The sequence below is a fragment of the Gopherus flavomarginatus genome, chromosome 6 (assembly GCF_025201925.1).
Source record: "Gopherus flavomarginatus isolate rGopFla2 chromosome 6, rGopFla2.mat.asm, whole genome shotgun sequence".
NCBI classification, from domain to species: Eukaryota; Metazoa; Chordata; order Testudines; family Testudinidae; genus Gopherus; species Gopherus flavomarginatus.
In genome coordinates this window covers 30,504,214-30,526,196 of record NC_066622.1, presented here as the reverse complement: position 1 = coordinate 30,526,196, position 21,983 = coordinate 30,504,214, and the positions used below count along the sequence as shown (strand labels likewise).

Genomic DNA, 21,983 nt, shown 5'->3' with positions numbered 1-21,983 from the left:
GGTGGCTAGACAGCAGGACAGATGGTTGCTGCTGGGCCCTGCCTGAAAGGAGGCATGCTGGAGGCTCTCTTGTCTTAGAGCTGGCTGCAGGGCTGAGCTGCCCGGAGCTGCTCGGCTGCAGGGCTAGGTTACCTCTGCGGGGGAAGTAGGCTGAAGAGCGTGATGGGGAAGCTGAGGTGGAAGTGCTGGGCTCTGGGACAGTCAGGCTTTTACCCTGGGGCTGTGCTGAAGGGCTGTCAGGGCCTTCACGTCTCCCCCATACCCCAGGATCCAGAGGGTGCTGGCTACTGCTCCTAGGGCCTTCCCTGAAGGATGGGATTGGCTCAGAGGCGGTGTTCAAGTTATGGTGTGACAGGCCAAGATGTGCTGTCGAGTTCGGTGTAAGCTCAACCAATTACTTCTTATTTGTATTACTCCTACTAGAGCCACGGTGCTAGGTGCTGTACAGACCCAGCATGGAAAGATGGTCCCAGCCTCAAAGAGCTTCCGGGCTAAGTGTAAGACAAGGATCACTGGGGGGGGGGAGCATGAAGCAATGATCAGACAGTGCTGTGGGCCATGGTCCAGAGGTGCTAGAACTGGAGGAACTGGGGGTGCAGCAGCACCCCCTGGCTTGAAGTGGTTTCCATCATATTCAGGGTTACAGTTTGTTTCAGTGGCTCTCAGCTCCCCCACTATACACATTATTCCAGTGCCCCTGCCATGGTCTCCCTCATTCTAGCATTTTGAGGCAGGGTGAATAGCAGAGGGATCTTGTACTGAGGAGTTCCCCAAGCCTGTTTGGTGGTGTGTCCTCCAGGAGGCCTTTGATTTATAGGCCTGGCTACAGCTGATAGGTGTGCTAAGCGCCTTTCAGGCTAAATGGAAGGAAGAGCAATTAATCTCCTCTTTGAAATGAGAGAGCTGGAGAAGTCTAAGCCAGTGCTCCATGTGGCAAGGCTGATCAGAAGCGAAACTGTGTAGTCTCAGGGGTTTCCTGATTGCCAGTTCTGAGGCTGGGGTGCTGAATGGTTGCAGCTGCGTCTGGATGAGAGAGCCAAATAGTGAGCAGGGTAGTCACGAGAGTGACCCTAAGTGAGAGACAGGGCTTCTTGGGCACAGGACTGGCTGGAGACTTGTGCAGGGATTTCAGACCAAGGCAACTGCCAGCTCTTTGTTCCTCCTGTGCTTAAGGAACAAAACTTTCTCTGTATGCTTAGAAAATGAACAGGATGGCACCAAAGGAATAGCGGAGTGGGACCATCTGCTTCTTCTCCAACTAGGAATAATCTGGCAAGGCCCTGGCTACCAGCAATCAGCCTGGGATGAAGGGGCACCAGCATTAAGCATTCCCCGTTGATCGTTCCTGAATTTGCCACCTTCCGGGCACATTCCCTGCCCCGTCATTTCTACATTTGGAAGTAGGGTGAATGGCAGTGGGATCCAGTGGCCATGAGTTCCCCAGACTAATGTGATGAGGAAATAGATCCATCCGAAATTTTAAAAACACTCTTTTCAGTACTGAAGCTAGATCTTCTGAGATGCCTGACTGAAGAGTGGGCGCTGGGTCCAGAGGCTGGGAACAGCAACTGCCCTGTGCTAGGGGAAATGGAAATGATTAATAAACCATAATAGCAGCAGTTCAGACCATCTGTCTGTGTGACTGGAGAAGCAGGGTGGAATTGTTAATTAATTGCCACTCTGCCAGTGTCCCTCAATCCCAACCCACAGCTCCCTGCGGTCCCAGCCCTGGGCTCTACCCCCATGATCTCTGCTAATGCCCCTCAATCCTGACCTGCAGCCCCCCCATTGGGATTGAGGGGAACTGGCAGAGCTGTGGGAGTGGGAGGCCAGAGTTGGAGTTTGCAGTGCAGTGGGGGGGCATTGTCCCATAGCGTTCCATGGACATCATATCCACTGCTGCCCCCTCCCCTGCAGTCAGCAGTTGCCCCAAGGGGCTGTTAATTAAGGGCTACGGTTGCTCTCCAGATTCCCCTGGAAATGGAGCGCCCCCTGCATTGGCAGAGCAGGCACCTGGCCGTGCTGAGAGTGTGAGCTGCTTAAATCAGAGCTCGCCTGCCTCCAGCTCCAAAGAAACCAGACTCCCATACTCCCCCCGCCCCATGCCATGGCTCGAAGCCTGGCATCAGTTTCCCAGCTGCTCTGCCTGTCTGTACGGCGTGAGGTGGTAACCCCAGCAACAGTGCTGTCAGTCACCCTGTATTTGGCGGGGGGAGCAGCACTGGATCCATTGTCCATGAAAATGAGGGACGTGATTGGAGAGGGGCAGGTAACAGGCAAAGCTACATCGCTGAGCCGCCGTTGCCGTACAAACTCACTCACACACCCCAGCTCTGCCGCTGCCCCTCAATCCGAACCCACAGCCCCCTGCTATACCAGCCCTAGGCTCCCCCACAGCTCTGCCGGTGCCCCTCAATCCTGACCAACAGCCCCCTGCTATCCCAGCCCTAGGCTCCCCCACAGCTCTGCTGGTGCCTGTCAATCCTGACCAGCAGCCCCCTGTTATGCCAGCCCTAGGCTCCCCCACAGCTCTGCCTGTGCCCCTCAATCCCGACCAACAGCCCCCTGCTAGCCCAGCCCTGCACTCCCTCCCACAGCTTTGCGAGTGCCCCTTAATCTGAACCTGCAGTCCCCTGCTATCCCAGCCCTAGGCTCTCCCACAGCTCTGCCAGTGCCCCTCAATCCCAGCCAACAGCCCCTTGCTAGCCCAGCCCTGCACTCCCTCGCACAGCTTTGCCAGTACCCCTTAATCTGAACCTGCAGCCCCCTGCTAGCCCAGCCCTAGGCTCCCCCACAGCTCTGCCAGTGCCCCTCAATCCCAACCAACAGCCTCCTGCTATCCCAGTCCTCGGCTCCCCCTCACAGCTCTGCCAGTGCCCCTCAATCCTGACCGGCAGCCCCTTGGGGTCCCAACCTGCTGGGATAACCCCTCTGACTCAGCAGACACAGTGTGATATAGTAGAGGTGGCCTTGGGCTAGGTCTTGGGACTTGTGGGTCCTGTATAGAGTCCTACCACTGAACTTGGGCAAGTCCCTTTGTCACTCTCTGCCTGTTTCCCCTCCCACTCCTTGTTTAGATTGCAAGCTCTTTGGGCCGAGGACTGTCTTTTGCTGCAGGTCTGGGGAGCACCAGGCCCAATGAGGCCGTGATTGGGTGGGGGTTTCTGGGTACAACTCTAAAACTAATAATGAAGGTGGCTCTCCACTAAGCGAAAGCGTTTCAGGTTTCTGCCCAAGTTCAGGGCAGCTGAGGTGTTCAGATTAGAAACAAGGCACCAGTTTTTAGCAATGTGAGTGATTAAGCATTGGAGCAAACTCCCAAGGGAAGCGGTGGATTCTCCAGACTGGCTTCCTTGCTGGGAGATACTTAGGCAACCCAAGTGGCTGGGCTCAATACAGGGGAACTGAGTGACACTCTGCCTGTGCTACACAGGAGGGCAGCCTAGACTGTCTCATGGTCCCCTCTGGCCTTAACTCTGGGAGTTTCTGGTTCTGTTTTAAAATAGCCCCTTTATTATAGCCAGGTGCCTCAGTCCCAGCCTGTGGTTAGAGCTGGGAGACAGGGTGCCCTAGTTCTAGCCCTGACTCTGGGAGGACAGTGGGGTCTAGTGGGTTAGAGTGGGAAACATGACTCCTGCCCCATGTACTAACCCCTTAATCGCAGAGCTGGGAAGAGAACCCAAGAGTCCTGACTCCCCTCCCCCCTCAGAATCTCTCTGTCTATGTAAAGGCAAGATCTGAGCTGCCTGGGGTTAGGTCACAGGCAGGTGCATTTAAAACAGCTGCGTTTACAACCCAGCTTTGAGTTCATGGATCATAAAATATTGATCACCCCGCAACGTGTGCGTGTTGCAGGGGCTGCTGGTCTGTTAGAGCCCTTGTCAGGCATTTGCCCTATTGACTGAGCATTGAAGGCTCGCTTGTCACTTGGATGGTGCTGTAAAACCCTCAATCCTTATCATTATGAGTCTTGTGTTATTGGTCACACACCAGGACCCTGCCAGACTGGAGGCTCTCCATACCCTATCTGAGATCTGGGCTCTGCTCAGACACACGGTGAGAGACAGATCCTGCCCCCAAGGCTCACTGTCTGAATAGACAAAGGGCAGGAGGGGAAACAGAGGCACAGGGGCCCAACTTACGACTTTGAATGCTTGAATTTGGCTCTGTGGGACTATGTGAAAACAGTTCCCTGTCTTCTGAGTGCTCCCACTCAGGCGTGTTCAGAGTTGGACTGGCTGGGGCCTGCAAGCTGGATTTGGGCCTGGCTTGGGCATCACACAAGCGCAATCACTGGCTAAAATCCCAGCGTGGTGGCCCCGGTTCAGCAAAGCACATCGAGGGCAACTTTCAAAGGCCTAAATGGGAGTTATTTGCCCTATCGAAAGTCAATAGGATTTAGGCTCCTAACGGCTTTTTAAAAAAGGTCCCATAAGAGCTTGTAGTTAAGTACCTGCTTGAGTAATCCCTTTGTTGTCCAACACAGCATTTAAACACAGGCTTAACTTACCATGCTTGTAGGTAGTATTTCTGTAGCATCCAGAGGCCCTAAGATCACGGGAGAGGGGCATTGTGCTGGGCACCGCACAGAGCCGGGGCCCCGTCATGCTGTGGAATGCACGGGCATGCAGTGAGAGACAGTTCTTCCTCTGAAGAGCAATAGACAAAAGATTGGAGAGGAAACTGAGGCACTGAGCAGCGAGGGGACTGTCCTGCCACTCTGTGCCTCAGTTTCCCCATTAGTATAATAATGGGGGTGCCAATCCTGGCCTGTGTTTGCCAATGACTTTGAAACTGGTGGATAGAAAACCCTGTGTGATCCCAAAAGGCTATAGAATCAGTGCATCCGCAGATCCCCAGCTCTGTGGGGACACGAGGAGGAGAGGCTGTGGTGGGTGATGTGGGACATTATGGGGGCCCCACGTGAGGGATCAGGGGTCCTATTTGGGGGTTATTGGGGACACTTGGGCTATGTGGAGGAGGTTGGGTTGCTGGGACTGGTTCTGGTGGACACTGGCGCTGCTGTAGTCAGTTGAAGGTTAACATAAGCTCTCCTCCTCCTCTCTCTTGGCAGCGTGGACCTGGTGCATGCCCAGATCCACATCGCGGAGGGGAAGAGCCTGGCAGAGTTGAGCCTGCGGCAGGACAGCATACGCATCAATGGCTGTGCCATCCAGTGCCGCGTCACCACTGAGGATCCCTCCCGTGGCTTTCAGCCCGACACCGGCCGCATCGAGGTAGGACACCACCCCGCTCCTGGGCGGGGGCCGACCAGGCTCAGTTTGGCGCCCTGCTGGGGAAAGGCAGAGTGCGGATCTGCTCTTGGTTGGAGAACAGCTTGACTTGACATTGAAAAGCGAAAATGTTCAGCCCAAACCTGGACAATTTGGAAAGAAACAATTTGGCCCCAAACGGGGAGACTTCTGGCTGAAAACTGCTGAAAGTCCAGCATGCTTTCCCCAGAACTGTAATGTTTCCAGCTAGGAACTTCCAAACTCTGGAAGGCGTCTGGCCCCACACTGGTCAATTTTCAGTTTTTAATGAAAAATCTACAATTCCAAGGCTGGTGGAAACTTTCCATGGGAATTCTCTATATGTGAGAAACCTCATTTTCCTTCCTAAAAAAGCTTTGGGGGAAATATTCTCCCTGAGTGACGGCTGCTGCCAGCAGCATGGGGGTGTATGTGGGAGGAGGAGAAAGTGGGGGAGCTGTGTGTGTGTTAGAGGTGGAAGGAGATGTTGTCCTCTGTACTATGCGTGAAACTCAGTCTGGAGACAAATTTTAATCCACTGGCAAGCATGTGTTAAAGTCCACCTCTGTGGCTGATCCATGGAAGCTAGCGATGGGATCTAGTGGTGAGAACCAGCTCTGAGATGGGAGTGGGAGTTAGTGGCTTAGAGGTGGGTGTGGGGGCGTGGCTGAGAGTCAGGATTCCTGGGTTCTATCCCTGGCTGTTGGAGGCTTCAGCATGTGAAGATCAACCTGCTAGTTTCCTTCTTGGCAGTTCGCATTTCCTGGCATTGTGCTAGATTCTCTGGGGTGCTGGCGATAAACAGAAGCACTTGTGTTCCGTCTGCATGACAGGCTGCTCCATTCAAACCCCAGGCGTGGGCGTTCGGCTGTTCAGACTCCCCGTTCCCTTCCTAACGACGCGACAGCTCTTGCCACTCAAACTAACAACTGGGGATCGCTGCAAAAGAGTCTGGCATGGATACGCCCCCCCCCACCCGCCACCAGCTGGCAGAAGGAGAGGAGGGACTGTGAGAGCCCCCACCGATTCTGCTCTCTTGACTGGGCGGGGGAGTAGAAAGGCAGGGGGCTAGGATCCTTGCCTGGGCATGATGTCCTGGGAATGGTGGGGGTGTCAGTAGGGGCATGGTGGGTGCTGTGCATTTGTTTTGTAGGAGTGGCGTAGGCCCTTCCCCCAGGGTTGGATGGGTAGGGCTGTGTGTGTGTTGGTGGGGACCCTTGGAATTTCCTTGGGGGAGGGGTAGCAGGGGAATAGCTTGGCTCTCTAGGTGTGCACACACTTTGTCGATCCAGACTGCACAATCACAGGGAGTTCACAGAGTGGCAACTAGAATCATTAGAGACCTAGTAAAACTCCTGCGAGGGAAGATTGACTAGATGGGGTTTGCTCACTGTAGAAAGATGAATTTGAGGGGACGTGTTTAAAGTCTGTATAATAATATTCAGTGTTACAGCAGTTAATGGGAGTAGCTCATTTTGGAGGCAAAACTGATACTCCAAGATTTAAACCAATCTGTGACTGGTGAACAGTAACACAAATAATTAAGTGCCCTGCAGCCAGGTTGCTCATAGATTTTTAAGGCCAGGAGAGACCCGTGGCCATCTTGTCTGACCTCCTGTAGGACACAGACCTGCAAAATTCACCCGGTTCCCCTTGTATTGAGCCCAGTCAGTTGTGTTGGACTAAACCATCTCCCAGAAAGGCACCAGTCCGGATTTGGAGACACCAAGAGCTGGAGAATACACCCCAGCCCTTGACAGTTTGTTCCAGTGGTTACTCACCTGCACTGTTCTCTGTGACAGTTGGACCAGCCAATAAGTTGGCTGCAATTTTGAAAAGGCTGATGTGTCAAAATCACCACATCTCAGGGGAGCGGCTCAGTTTCAACAAAACTTTTGCTAGAAACCTGCTGTTTTCCTCTTGTCTCTCCTGGCTTCTTGGTGGCCCGCCTGGCAGGGAGCTTGGAAGGTGGGGCCTAGCGAGCTCCCCAGTATCATGTTTTGTTTCGGAAACACCAGAATGTTCCAGCTGTGGGAATGTCTTGGTGTTTCCACAACAAATGATTGTGGACTTGCACTTGTGCAATGTTTTGAAGTTTCAGTTTTTGGCCTTGTTCAGGACAAAAAGTTGATGGGAACCCCAGGTTTTTTTTGCCAGCCTCCTATACTGCTTATTCTCTCTCATCTGATTATTATTTGTGTTATGGTAGCACTCCTGTGGTGCTGGGTGCTGTCTGGATCCCGACTGAGTTTGGGGCCCCTTTGGGCTAGGCACTGCACAACCACACAATGAGAGACAGTCCCTGCCCTAAAGAGCGGGAGAGAGGAAACTGAGGTACGGAGAGGGGAAGGGACCTGCCAAAGGTCAGTGGCAGAAGTAGGAATAGAACCCAGGAGTCCTGAGTCCAAGTCCAGTGCTCTGTCTGCTGCCTCCCTTCATTTTGGTCTCCAAATGAGCTGTCACTCAAGATCCTGCTTAGCAGGAGCTGGAGTGTGTCTAAACCTCCCGCTTTGCTCCTGCAGTTGGATTCATCGTGCGGCGAACGTGGCGTTATCTAATTCCAATCCTGCCATGCTTTCAGGGATCCCACTCTGACCAGACGCTGTCTCGGCTACTGCTTTCCATGCCTCATTAGCCAGCCCGGTCGGCTGCTCCTCTGGACACACCGGTGCCTCCCACTTTGATTCCAGCTAGCTGCTCTGTGGGCCAGTGGTTTCAATTTCCTGCTTTCAGTGATTCCCAGAGCTTTTCAGATGCAGCCACTTATTAGAACAAGGGGCCCTGTACCATGGAGCCTGACACAGCAGTTGCCTGGTTTATTTATAACTTACCTTAAGTGCTTACCTGGACACCTGTTACCATAATGACTTAGCACCTCACAATCTCAAAGGCACTTACCCTCACCACACTGTGGGAGATAGGGAAGGGTGAATGATCCCTATTTTACAGATGGGGAAACTGAGGCCCAGAGAGGCTGCTGGATGGCTGGTCCAAAGTCTCCCAGGGAGTCTGTGGCAGAGCAAGGAATTTCATAGTTTAAGGCCAGAAGGGATCTATAGATCACCCAGTCTGACCTCTTGTCTATCTCAGGCTGTTCAATTCCCCCTGTACTGAGCCCCAAGACAGTAGTTAAACCAAAGCATTTCAGCCATCAGGAGACTAATCGGTTGTGAGCCCCAGGCAGGGAACAGGAGAGACCAAATTGTCTCCCAAGGCCCCTGCGCTGAGCCATGCCCAGCTGATCCCGGGAGGTGACCTGCGCTCCATGCTGCAGAGGGAGGTGAAAACCCCCAAGGTCACTGCCAATATGACTTGGGGGAAATTCCTTCCCAGCCCCCAGTCTGATGACCAGCTGGATCCTGAGCATCTGGGCAAGACCCACCTACCAGGCAGCTAGAGAGAGGATTCTGTGGACCTGCTCAGAGCCCGGCCCATGCAACCCAGTGTCCCTCCAGAGGTGGCTGATTCCTGATGCTTCAGAGGAAAGCGAAATCCCTACCCCTACCCCCATCCCCAAAATACATCTGGCCAGCTATGCATGGGTGTGAAAAACTATTTGAACCAAGATCTCCCAAAACACAGGCTAGCGCTCCTAACCCAGGGATCGGCAGCCTTTGGTCTGTGGCCCACCAGGCCAGTTTGTTTACTTGCCACATCTGCAGGTTCAGCTGATCACAGCTCCCACTGGCCTCGGTTCCCCGCTCCAGGCCAATGGGGGCTGCCGGAAGCTGCGGCCAGCACATTCCTTGGGCTGCACTGCTTCGTGTAGCCCCCATTGGCCTGAGATGGCGAACCACGGCCAGTGGGAGCCATGACTGGCCAAACCTGCGGACGTGGCAAGTTAACAAACTGGCCCGGCCCGCCAGGGGGCTTACCCTGCACAATCCCTGTCCTAACCACTGGGCAGACCTCACTCTTTCAACTGATTGCCACATACGCTGCATCTGACGAAGTGGGTATTCACCCACGAAAGCTCATGCTCCAAAACATCTATTAGTCTATAAGGTGCCACAGGATTCTTTGCTGCTTTCACATACGCTGCAGTGTTTCTTCCATTGTCAGGCCCTCTGCAGATTCACGCTGCTTTCCTGCATCACTTACACCTGGGGCACATCCCCACTCCTCTCAGAGCAATCGGCTCGGGCTCTCTGCAGACTCAGGCAGGCATGGCTGCATCGCTTGCACTAAGCACAAGGCACCCATCCATCCACTTGCTTGGCAGCTTGCTGGAATGAAGTCTTTCTGCAGTACCACAGTCCGTGCCAGGATTCATCTAGCTCTGGAATGCCCTTGCATCTCTTCTCTCAGCAGCATGAGCCACCCACCAGGATGTCGTGACTTCTGCTAATTTAACATCCCCTCCTGCTGCTGCTGGGTGCAAAACGGCATCATCAGCGTGCTCCACGCAGGACTCCTGGGTTCCGTGTCTCACTCTGGGAGGGGAGTGTAATCTGGGGCGTTAGATCAGAGATGGCTGGGAGCCTGGACTCCTAGATTCTGTTCTCTGAAGTCAAGTGATGCGAGGCAGGGAGATGAGAGCTGATCTGAGTGAATTTGGGAAGTGATCTAACTGGCTTAGACTCCCTGTGGTCTGGGTCTGAGCAGCAACAGGGCAGCTTATCGGCCTGTGCTGTTAAGGTTGGCTGGCTCAGCAAATTAGCCAGCTCTCTGCTTTGACCAGTGTCCTTGGCCCGGAGCGCAGCGCCGCCAGCTTGGTATCTGCCAGCAGTTTCTGTTCCATCTCACACACAGCCGGTTCCAGCTCCAATTGAAAAGCCCTGGGGATTAAGGAGGAGACGCATGCATCTGCAGCTGTCTCTTAATTATTAACTAGGAGGAGAAAATAATATTATAGTAAAGTCTGCAGCCCCCGCCCCCCACGAGCAGGGCCCGGTTGGGCCAGGCACTGCACAGACACAGCGAGGGACTGTTCCTGTCCTCCAGATCTTATCTCATGGACAAAGAGTGGGAGGGAAACACAGGTGCTAAATGGGGAGGGACTTGCCCCAGGTCACACAGCTGGTCAGTAACAGATCTGGGAACAGAAGCCAGGAGTCCTCCTGACTTCCAGCCCCCTGCTCTAGCCATGGGACCCTGCTCCCCTCCCCAAGCCAGGAAGAGAATCCAGGATTTAGGCTGAAATCCTCTTTGTTGTAGTCATTAGACTATACTCCCTGCCAGAGCTCTGGTGGGATGTATGGGGGGCCAGGCCTCCTGGGGTCTATACTCTAGTCAGAGCAGGAGGGCTGGTGGCCAGGACTCCTGGATTCCTCTCCAATTGTGGGAGGAGAGTGGGGGTAGGGGTTAGTGCAGGAAGTCCAGATGTAGGTAGTGAGTGTGATTAGACTCTGGGCCCTATCCCAGCCCTTGCCACCCCCACTATGTTCACTCTACCCCCCACCCTTTGCAGCACTCACTCATGACCCCTCCTTCTTGCAGGCTGGGTGATTGAGCTCAGAGGGGGTTGGCTGGGCCCTGGCCGCTGACCTAAGCCACTCTCTGAGGAGGTCTCTGCTGCTCCACACATCAGAGCCCTGGAGAGCCAGACTTTAGTGCAGCCTCCCTGGACGTGGCCACGGCTGGCTCAGCAGAATCCCAGATTCTTGGCGTGGGAGGCAGCTTGGCCCTGTGGATGGGGGCTGGGCTGGGAGCCAGGACTCCTGGGTTCCCTTCTCACCTGTTGAGAGGGTTAGAGCAGGGCTGAGCTGGGATTCAGGACTCCCGGCTCCTTACTTGCTTTGTGCCTATAGAAGCACAAAGCAGAACGACTGTGAGCTCCCTTTGGCTGCAGGGGCAGTTGGGGAGTTGAGCCATCAATCACGTCTGCTTTACTGAGCCGAAATTCTGCCCGGCTTCCCCTTCGCCTCAGTGCTTCACCGCTGCCTTTCTGCACAGAGCCAAGGGGGTCAAGGCGGCTGGGCTGCCGCTTAGCGCCTGCGAGCAGGGGAAGGAGAGGGTAATTGACACGGCACAGAGTAGCGCTCCGCTCCGTGGTAGCAGGGTGTGGGCTGGGGGTTGGCCAGGCTGATCCGGCCCATACACTGTTTAAGATGGGATGGAGAGCGTTTTCTAAGTGCTGTGCAGGTTGGGGAGGTCTGTCAGGACTATTCCTGGCAGCTCAAACAGCAGAGACGGGATTTGATCCCTTCTGTAACCCTAAAAAAATTAGAAGGAGCAGCTGTGCACTTATAAAATCACAGACGTATGGGGCTGGAAGGGGCCTGGAGAGGTGATCTAGTCCAGGCCCCTGCACTGAGCCAGAAGCAAGTAAATCTAGACCATCCCTGGCAGGGGTTTGTCCAGCCTGTTCTTAAAAACTTCCAATGACGGGGAGTCCAACCTCCATGGGAAGCCAACTCCAGAGCTTAGCTGCCCTTTGAGTCTGAAAGTTTTTCCTCATATCTGGCCTAAATCTCCTCCCTTGCTGCAGATTGAGCCTACTATGGCTTGTCCTACCTGGACTGCCTATGGAGAACTGTTGATCCCTGCCCTCTTTGTAGCAGCCCATAACATACTGGAATACTCTTAGCAGGCCCCTCCTCAATCACTCAGTTGTCTTTTCTCAGGGCTAAACAGCCCCCCCACACACACCTTTTTTTTTCTTTTCTTTTCCTTTTCCTCACAGGTCAGGTTTTCTAAACCTTTTCTCATTTTTGTTGCTCTCCTCTGAAGTGTGACACCCAGAACCGGACACAGTACTGCAGCTGAGGCCTCCCCAGTGCTGAGCAGAGCAGGGCAGTTACCGCCCAGGTCTTAGGTATGACACTCCTGTTAATACACCCCAGAATGATTTTAGTCTTTTTTGCACCTGCATCACATTGTTGACTCCTATTCAATTTGTGATCCAGTATAGCCTCTGGATCCTTCTCAGCAATACTACTGCCTCACCAGTTATTCCCCATTTTGTTGCTGTGCATTTGATTTTTCTTTCCCCTTTCTAAGTGCAGTGCTTTGCATTTGTCTGTATTGAATTTCATCTTGTTAATTTCAGACCCGATCTCTAATTTGTCAAAGTTGTTTTGAATTCTAAGCCTATCCTCCAAAGCACTTGCAACCCCTCCCAGCTTGGTGTCATCTGAAAACATAAGCCTACTCTGCACTCCATTATCCAAGTCGTTAATGAAAATATTGAACAGTACCAGGACTGACCCCTGTGGGATCCCACTAGCTTTGCCCTCCCAGTTGGGCAGTGAACCATTGATAACTATTCTTTGAGTAGTCTTTCAACCATTTGTGCACCCACCTTATAGTAATTTCACCTATGCTACGTTTCCTTAGTTTGTTTATGAGAATGTCACTTGGGAATGTGTCAAATGCGTTAGTAAAATTAAGATACATTGCGTCTACTGCTTCCACCCCATCCACTGGGCCAGTTACACTGTCAAGAAGGAAATGAGGTTGGTTTGGCATGATTTGTTCTTGACAAATCCATGCTGGCTATTCCTTCTAACCCCATTATCCTCGGGGTACTTACAGATTGATTGTTTAATAATCTGTTCCAGTGTCTTTGCAGGCGTCAAAGTTAAGCTGACTGGTCTATTATTCTTTGTGTTCTCTTTGTTCCCTTTTTTTAAAGTTACATACGATGTTTGTCCTTCCACAGTCCTCTGGGACCTCACCTGTCCTCCAGGAGTTCTTGAAGAGAATTGGCATCAGCTAGTTTCTTAAGTACCCTTTGATCAGGCCCTGCTGACTTGAATACATCTAATATCTCTAAATATTCTTTAACCCATTCGTTATCTGCTTTGATTTGTGTTCTTTCCCCCTTGTTTTTAATATTACTTGAGTTGAGTATCTGCTAAGTAGAGGACCTGCACTTTCCTTCATCTTTCTCTTGGTCCTAATGTATTTAAAGAGCCACTTCTTGTAGCCTTTTATGTCCCTTGCTGGGTATAACTCATGTTGTGCCTTAGCCTTTCTGATTTTTGTCCTTACATGTTTGTGCTGTTCTTTTGTGCTCCTCCTTAGCAGTTCCTCCACGTTTCCACTTTCTGTGGAATCCACTGTTTAATTTACATTAAGGTTGTGCCTAGCTCCAATCAGTCTGGGTGGGAAGGCCCCCCTTCATGTCGGGTGCTGCATAGACTAAGGGAGGTAGGCACATGATTTCCACTGTCTCTCCAGAGGAGTCAGGCACTTACTCTGAGCACTTTTGTAAAGGCCATTAGCTGCCTATCTGCATCTTAAGACAGTGCATTACCACCGTGAATGTGGCCCGAAGGCCTGTCTCCTCTTGCATTGATTTAAATGGGAGTTAAGCACCTCAGTGCCTTTTAAGGATCTGGGCTTAAGTGACTTTGAAAATGTTACCCAGCGGCTAGCTCAACTATCCATTTTGGGCTGGAGGCAGGAATGGCTAGGGGAGTTCTCCAGCCCATGATATGCAGGCGCTCACACTGGCATGATCAGCATGGCCTTCAGGCCTATGGATGTAACCATCAGCCATGGGTCTTGCCCTGGTTCACTGCAGACATGCTGGCCCTGCTGTGCTGTAGTTCAGGACGAGAGGAAAAGTGATGTGTGAGACAGCGGGATGTTGGAGACGGGGCCTAGAAGAGCCACCACAATGATCTGAGGGCTGGAAAAAATGCCTTAGCATGAGAGACCCCGTCTGCTCAACTTCTCGTAAAGAAGAGCAAGGGATGATGATGTTTCTCCCCTTCATGGGAGAAGATCCCAGGGTTCTTCAGTCTAATGGAGAGAAGCCAAACAAGAACCCTGGTCTGGAAGTTAAAGCCAGACACATTCCAAGGAGAAATCAGGCACAGCATTTTAGCAGTGCTGGTGATTAACCAGCGACGCAAACTCCCAAAAGAAAGGAGTGGGGGTCTTCTCCTCTCCAAGTCTCCAAATCCAACGTGTCTGGAAGATGCTTTAATCAAACACAAGTGACTGGGCTCAATAGAAGAGGACCTGGGTGACGTTCTCTGGCCTGTGCTATCCAGGATGCCAGAGTCCCTTCTGGCCATAAATCTATGGATCTATGGACTTGACAATCCCAGAATTATGCTTGGAAAGCAGCTGAGCCACTGCAAATAGATGTATTTCAGTTCACATCTGCTCCCTGAGCCTGGAGTGCAGAGCTAGCTAAAGAGCCCGTGCTGGATTTGGCATCTGCTCGGGAATCCTGGTAGCTGCGGCTATGTTGTGTATGCGTGTGATCGTTTTATTAGAGTAAACGCTGCAGATGTACACAGTCTGGCAAGGGCTCCTCCACTCGCAGGCTGAGGCTTTCTCCTTCATGAAGGGGGAGGGGGCTACCTTCAGCACTTAGCAGAGGTGAAGTGGGGCATATTGGGAAAGAGAACTCTCAGTGGTAGGAGGGGTGAGTGGGTGTCTTAGAGGCAGTATGGTGCAGACTACTGGACAGGGACTTGGGAAATCTGCCCACCTCTACTATGTGATGTTGGCACAGCCCTTCTCCCTGTGCCTCAGTTTCCCCATCTGTAAAACTGAGCGAAATGGCGTTGCTCTCCTCAGCAAAGCACTTCGGGATTTCTGGCTTTAAAGCACTAAAGATTAAAGGCTAGTCACTAGGAATCCCAGCAGTTTCCTCCATCTAAACCACACATTTGACTGCTGTTCGAGATCCATGCCGGAGCTGCGGCATGGCATTGCTAATCGCTAGCATTTGAACTCCCAAGCTCACCTCTCCCTCCAGCTGGGTAACTCAGTCACAATCCTGCTTGCCTTGGGCTGTTGAAAAGCTCTGATTTTTCTTTCAGACTTTGCAAGGAAAGGTGCGGTGGGGGCAAGGTGTATGTGTGTTGAGGGACTGCTAAACTGATACAGCACAATACCGACAGTGCCAAAGAGCGCTTTGAATGATGTCTCTAAACAGCAGAACAAACTCGTGGCTTGGATGTCTTTTCCGACTGTTACATTCGCAGGCGCTAGTTCCCTAGGCAAGGGAGTAGGATAGGAAGATGCTATGGCATTCAGGCTGCTACTTTAATTTGGTGGGGTTTTTTTCATAGAACCACAGAATTTTATTTTATTTGTTTTTAAGACCAGACGAGACCATTCTGCATGTCCAGTCTGCCCTCCTCCTCCTGCACATCTTGCTCATGGTCTCAGGGTCCAGCTGATCACAAGATTGGGAGTCAGGAAGAAATTTCTGCCTGTTGGGACATTAGAAGTTTTTCACCTGCCTCTGCAGCATGGGGCACAGGTCACCTGTAGGGATCACCTCAGCAATTCCCTGCCATGTCAGGGGTCTCAGGAAGGGGGGGGTGGCCTCGGGGTTCTGTTCCCTGCCTGGAGCTCACAACAGGTTAGTCTCCTGAGGACTAAGATTTTGAGCTCAATATAAGGGAGTTTAGATCAAATTGAATGCCCTATGTTGCACAGGAGGTTCAGATTAGATGATCTGCTGGTCCCTTCTGGCCTTAAATTCTGTGAATAACACAAGCTAGAGAATTCCCGGCCCCCTGAACCCTTCCTGCATGCAGCACAGATCTGATGGTCGAGCTAGAATTTTTAGAGAGATGTCCAAATTCCACTGAAAAACACCAAATGATGGAAAATCCACCCTGGCCCTGGGCGAGCTGTTCAATGGTGAGTCTCTCTCCTAGTTCAAAATTGGCACTTTGTTTTTGGTTTGAACTTGTCCAGCTTCTGCTCCCAACCGTTGGGCTGGGTTCTGCCTTTGCAGTATTAAGGGGCTGTCTGCTCTCCAGAATCTCCTCCCTGCATTGGTAATGGATCATGATCATGTCACCTCTTAATCTTCTCTTGGATAAACTAAATAAATGTTGTTCCTTAACTCTCGGGTGTCCCCAGCCCTTGGATTGTTCTCATGGCGATATTTCAAAGTGCGCACCACAGAGCTGGGCGCAGTGTCCCAGTCACCAGTGCCACATACAGAGGTGACACCATTTCCCTGCTCCTGTGTGGCGCCCCATGCTGATCCACCCCTGTCTCTCATTAGAGCTACGCCCCTGCATTGCCCCAGGAGCTCATGATCAACTGGTTTCCACCAGGATCCTTGAGTCCTTTCCGGAGTCCATGTGTCCCAGGGCACAGCCTGTAAGTCTGGCTGAAGTTCCTTGTCCCTGTATGCGTGACCCTGCCTCTTGAGATATAAAGACCCGGCCTGTTGGAAAATGGAATTTCTGTCCCGTGGAAAATTCTGCGGTTTAAGAAAGTCATATTTCAAAATTTACAGCAGAACAAAAATTCCCCAAGGTTTTCATTTTGGAAACATCAAAAGGACCTCACTGAAACATTGTCATCTACAACATTGACTAGAGCATATATGAATATTACATATAACAACATTAATATACTCCATTGGAACACATGAATAGGTTACATTTATATATATTTACATTTTGTAGTATGCATTATATATAACATGTAAATGTTCTATAGCACTAAATATATATAAAAATGCAAACTATTCATGTGTTATTAATATATTCATATGAATGGGAAAAAAATTAAGTCAAAATGAAAAAGCCAAAACAAAATCCTCCATTTTGATTCAACTTAGTTTGAAATGTTTTGACTGAAACTGTTGTAATCACCACGTCACTGGGCCCTGCTTTGACTCAGGTGAAGCACTGATTTCAAGTGGAAACCCGCTCCTTGGAAACCTTTCTCCCACCTTGAATTAAAACATAGGAGCCAGGATCCCAGAGCTGGCTGCGCTGTTGTAATACGCGGCTTCGCGACGCCCTCACGCTCAGCAGTGCCGGGAATGTTTTGCTATCAACGTTTTTTTAAGCTGTTTGCCAACTTGAGAAGCTTAAAAAAAAAAAAACCCGAATCAGTGCAAATTTAATTTCCAGCGATTCATTTTCAAATAACAGATGAGAGGAAGGTCATGCAGCAGAGTGTGAAAATAATTTAACGCAAACAGGCAGCCAGCCCCGCTTGTGCTAAAATAAACAAGAGCTGTAGCACTGTTGGGTTTTCTTCCCCCCGCAAGGAAGCTTAGTTGGAAAGCGGCATCTGGGTTCTAAATGATTCCCATTTCTCTTCTGTCAGTTTCACACGTTTGGGTGCAATTCTGCAAGGCGTTCAAGGACGTGCTTAAATCCAGTGCAGCTGGGCCTTGATTCTGCAAACTGCTTGAGCACGTGCATGGCTTCAAGCAGGTGAGCAGTCCTCTGCTGTATTGAAGCCCCTGCTCAACCACTTTACTGCACTGGGATCCGAATTCTGTCAGCAACCCAGATCAGAGAGCGCAGTGGGTCGCAAACTTTTTTCCACAAAGGACCCCTTTGGCAGCTGATGAAATGTCCTGGACCTCTTTCATTTCCAGTACTACCTGCACATGTCCGCCAGTGCAGGAATGCCCCTGCCTGCGTGACCTCTCAGTAGGGTAACCAGACAGCAAATGTGAAAAATCGGGACGGAGGTGGGGGGGGAGTAATAGGAGCCTATATAAGAAAAAGACCCAAAAATCGGGACTGTCCCTATAAAATTGGGACATCTGGTCACCCTACCTCTCAGCCGCGGTGTAGATGAGGTCATGCTGGGCAGAGTATGCCATTTGGGGAACAAAATGGCTCCCTTCATGCAGCAAAATGCTGTTCCGGCCCTGGCTCGGAGGACATATCCCTGCATAATTCACAGCGGACCCCCGGGGATCTGGCCTCCCACACTGGGAACCACTGCAACAGAGTAAGGGAGGAATTTATCCTTTCAGCTCTCAAAATCAATTCCATTTTGGTGGTTAAGATGACAGAGTGGGACTCAGCCCACCTGGGTTCTGTTCTCAGCTCTGCTACTTGTTCCCTAAATGCCTTTGGACAGGTCATTTCTCCTCTTGGTGTTGCAGTTTCTTCATCTGTAAAATGCGTATAATAATCCTTCCTTTCTCCTGGGGCAGGTTACAGTACCAACCCCTCACCACCCATACACAGAGCCCCCTGCTGGGATGGGGCTGGCGGTGCGCCAGAGAAGAGGGAGTTATCACCCCATTGAGATGCCTGGGGCAGTCCCCTTCTCAGAGCAATCAGCTCAGGCTGTCTGCAGACTCAGGCAGGCATTGCTGTATTGGTTACATGCAGGGCCACTCCCCCACCCATCCCTTGACCTAATCAGCTGAGGCTCTCTGCAGGCTCTGGTTGGCATCAGCCACATGTTCCAGGTTTTCTCCCCAAAGGCTAAAAACTGCTTTTTTTTTTTTTTTTAAATGGAAGCTGCAATCGCTTGATGCTGGGAGCCCAGCAATGGGCCTGTACCGCTGGTGCTACAGTCCAGTCGTGGGGGAGCATGCAGCATAGGCAGTGCTGAATGCAAGAGAGAAATGTAATTCCAAGGTATCTGGCAACAGTAGGGAGGAAAGATGGAGCGGGATGGCGCACGGGAACATGAGATTCTGGGAGAGACGCAGGGAGCTATGGCCAAATTGCTAGTACCGTCTCTGCTATGGTCAATGATGCCTCAAGGCAGTGGACTCTTGCCACCCACGCCCGGCATCTTGCCACTCCAGGGGAGTGAGGACCGCTGAAATTTTGGCACACAGGGTAGGGAAGACTTCAGGGAGCGGAGGGGGATTCCAGGGAAGCAAAGCTCAGGCCTATTTGCGCAGTGTGAAGAGGGGTGGAAAGGAGGATTCTGTTTGCCAGAGTAGGTTGGGGGGAGCAGAGGTATTGTGGAAAAGTTTGGCTACCCAGCGCACCACGGGGCACAGAGCCCTCCCTCAGTCTGCCCTGGTGTTGTCTTAGGGGAGATCGTTGGGGGGCTGGGGCCAGTGAGGGATTATGTCGGGGGATAGCAGAGGAATAAGGGCACAAGGCACTTTCCATTCCACGCTCATCTCCTCCACCACCACCTTCCTTCAGGGTCTGATTTCCATGGCAACGCATCTCAAAAGCACCAAAAGACAGGAAGGTGAGAGAGGAGCATCCGTCACATTTATTGTTTGGCTTACAGCTACCTTGGACTGGGAATAGAAGCCAGGAGTCCTGCCTCCCAGCACCCTCGGCTTTAACACACTAGAACCTTGGGACTGGGTCCCAGCTCTGGAGGCAGTGGAGTCTAAGGGTTAAAGGAACCGGGACTCCTGGCCTCAATCCCCAGCTCTGAAGGGAGTGATGGGAGGGGTCTGGGAGCTGGAGACAGCCATTGTTCTTGACATAACAGGCCTTGGGAAGGGCAGAGAGGGGGTCCTGAGTCAGCTGTGTTGTATCCCTACCCACAGGCTCCCTTCTAAAATAAGTTGTTGGCCCTTTAATAAGGGTGCCCGGGGCCCAGCTGGAATGCACAGTCAGCTAGGTTCTAGAGGTGGGAAATGTTTTTCTTCCCTGGGGATTAGATGTAGTACAGTAGCAGCAAGGGCCATCAATGAGGGATCAGAGCCTGGCTGTGCTAGGAGCTGTACGCACACACACACACCCCAAACTCAGAGGTAGCTCTGAGCATTACTGCATGTATTACAGTAACAACTAGAGGTCCTGGCAATGGCACCTACTGGGCTGAGCGCTGCTCAGACCCCAACCTTTCCCATGCTGCAAAAACACAGCATGAGAGACAGTCCCTGATCCAAAGAACTGGTAGGAGAGGGAAAAGACAGGAGAAGGGACTTGCCCCAGGTCAGTGTCAGAAATAGAACCCAGCCCACCTGCTCTAACCACTAGACTGTGCTGCCTCTCAGAGCCAGGGATAGAACCCAGGAGTCCTACGTCCCACTCCAGAGCCCTGCTCACAATAATAAACAGTCTCTCCCCGACTTGAAGCGTTCCACTCCCTCAAGACAATGGGATTTGGAAATCCACGGGTCCAGATGAATATGTATTAGCGACTAGTCCTCTGTTGTGCCGTTCCACCCCATCAAGGCTTGTTTGTATAAATAGTGGAACAGGACCGGCCTACTGGTTAATAGATAATGGGATCACACCTTGGTATTCAGGGAGCATAATAGGCTGAATAAATATCATTAGCCCCTAATGTCTGCTGGGAGCTAGCCCAGCTGCAGCAGTGAATCAATGTGTTTTGATGCCTTGCTGCTGCTGACATATGATCAGAAACTCATCTTTGTAAAAAGCACTTAAAGTCCAGGGCCCAGCTATTAAAATCCTTCCCTGCCCCTCCCCCGCAGTTCTCCCACTGCTGCTCCCGTTTAAGGGCAATTGCGAAGTAAGTTTGTTACATTATTATTCATTAGTGGGATGGCAGTAGCACCTAGAAGCCGCAGTTGTGGACCAGCTGGCCCTTCGTGCTGGGGGCTGTGCATTTTCTCATTGAAATCAGGCCCCGTTGTGCCAGGTGCTGCACAGAGCCTGCGATCAGGCCCTTTGTTGTGCCAGATGCTGCACCCACACAAGGAGAAACAGTCCCCGCCCCAAATTGCTCACAGGCTAAGGAGACAAAGAATGTGAGGGAAAACTGAGGCAGGGGTGCTGAACAGGGGGCGGGGGGAGGCCAGGAGGCCATGGCCCTCCTACTGTTTACTGGCCATAAGGGCGAGCAAGCAGGGGCGGGAGCAGGGCCTCAGGGGAAGGGCTGGCATGGGGGTGGGGCCACAGTTCAGATGCCTTCCCCCCAACACCTTTTTACGAAGCTTCCGCTGCCCCTGAAGAGAGGGACTTGCCTGAGGCCACACAGTAGGTCACTGGCAGGAATAGAAAGCAGAAATCCTGACTTCCAGCTCTCCTCACCCCAACCACTAGACCCCACATCCCTCCCAGTGCGGGGAACAGAGCTGAGTCCTGACGCAGAGGGGAAGGGACTTGGTAAAGCAGAAGTGGAACCCAGGTGTCCTGACTCCTAGGCACTCCCTGCCTCCACTCTAACCCACTAGCCTCCCATGAGGCCTGACTCCCAGCCCTCTGCTCTGAGCAGCAGACCACGTTGCCCGTGCAGACCCAGGAATAGGTAAGACTCTCTGCGAGCCGGAACTGTAGTGAAATGCAAGGAAATGGCTCTTCAAAAGCAGGCTGCCTTAGCCGCTTACGGATGCATAATTAATCAAAGGGCTAATTAGGGGGCTTGAAAAGGAATAGATTAGCGACTCGTCGCTTCCAAAAATATTAATTGAACACAGCCTCCCCGGACCAGCATGCTCTGGTGTGAATCAGCCGCCGCGGAGGTGGGGAACATTCCTAATGTGCTTTGAAGAGCATCTCCGGATTTGGGCGGTGCATTTTGTCTGACTTGCCTGTCACATCCAGCCTCTCTGGGATATGGCAAAGGCTTTGCCACTACCAGGAGTAATTTACTGGCCTAATTACTGAAAAATTAACTATGTACCGTGCCTAAAAACTTCACCCCCCTCCCTTTCCCTGAGACAGGGACCCCATTGTTCCAGATGCTGCACAGACTTTGATCGCTGCACAGACCCCAACCAAGTTCAGGGCCCCCATTGTGCCGGGTGCTGCACAGACCCCAGCCAAGATGGGGGATAAAATTGTGGTCAGTACATTTCTATTGGCTCTAGCTTTGAACCAAACCTAAATGTGAGGCTTGTGCCATCCCCAGGGAGATTGAACCCCCATAATCTACAAGATGTGGCAGGAATCTATTGGGTGGAAAAGGAGCAGCATCTGGGTCTCGAAAACCAGGCTTGGTTTCGCAGTCAAAAGGTTAACAAATAGGGACCTATCAAAAGCTTTTTTCTGCCATGGATTGAGACGCCTGCTAAGGTGGGGTGTGGGGAGATGTCATGCAAAGAGCGGGCTTGCTAAAGTTCAGACGGAGGAAACAGCAACTCCATGGGATGCAGATCAGAGCTGATCAAAGCACTGAATTAGAGAAAAAACCCCACCTGGGACATTTCAT

At 51.8% G+C, this 21,983-nt stretch overlaps 1 protein-coding gene across 6 annotated transcripts in view; it reads left to right on the top strand.

The window, feature by feature from the left end:
* Positions 1-21,983, top strand: part of PC (pyruvate carboxylase) — a 242,256-nt gene that overhangs the window by 153,121 nt on the left and 67,152 nt on the right. For all 6 annotated transcript variants that reach the window (XM_050960406.1, XM_050960405.1, XM_050960407.1 and 3 more), the window contains one exon: positions 5,075-5,237. In XM_050960406.1, coding sequence (XP_050816363.1) covers positions 5,075-5,237 — 163 coding nt within the window. The remainder of the gene's footprint in view (positions 1-5,074; positions 5,238-21,983) is intronic.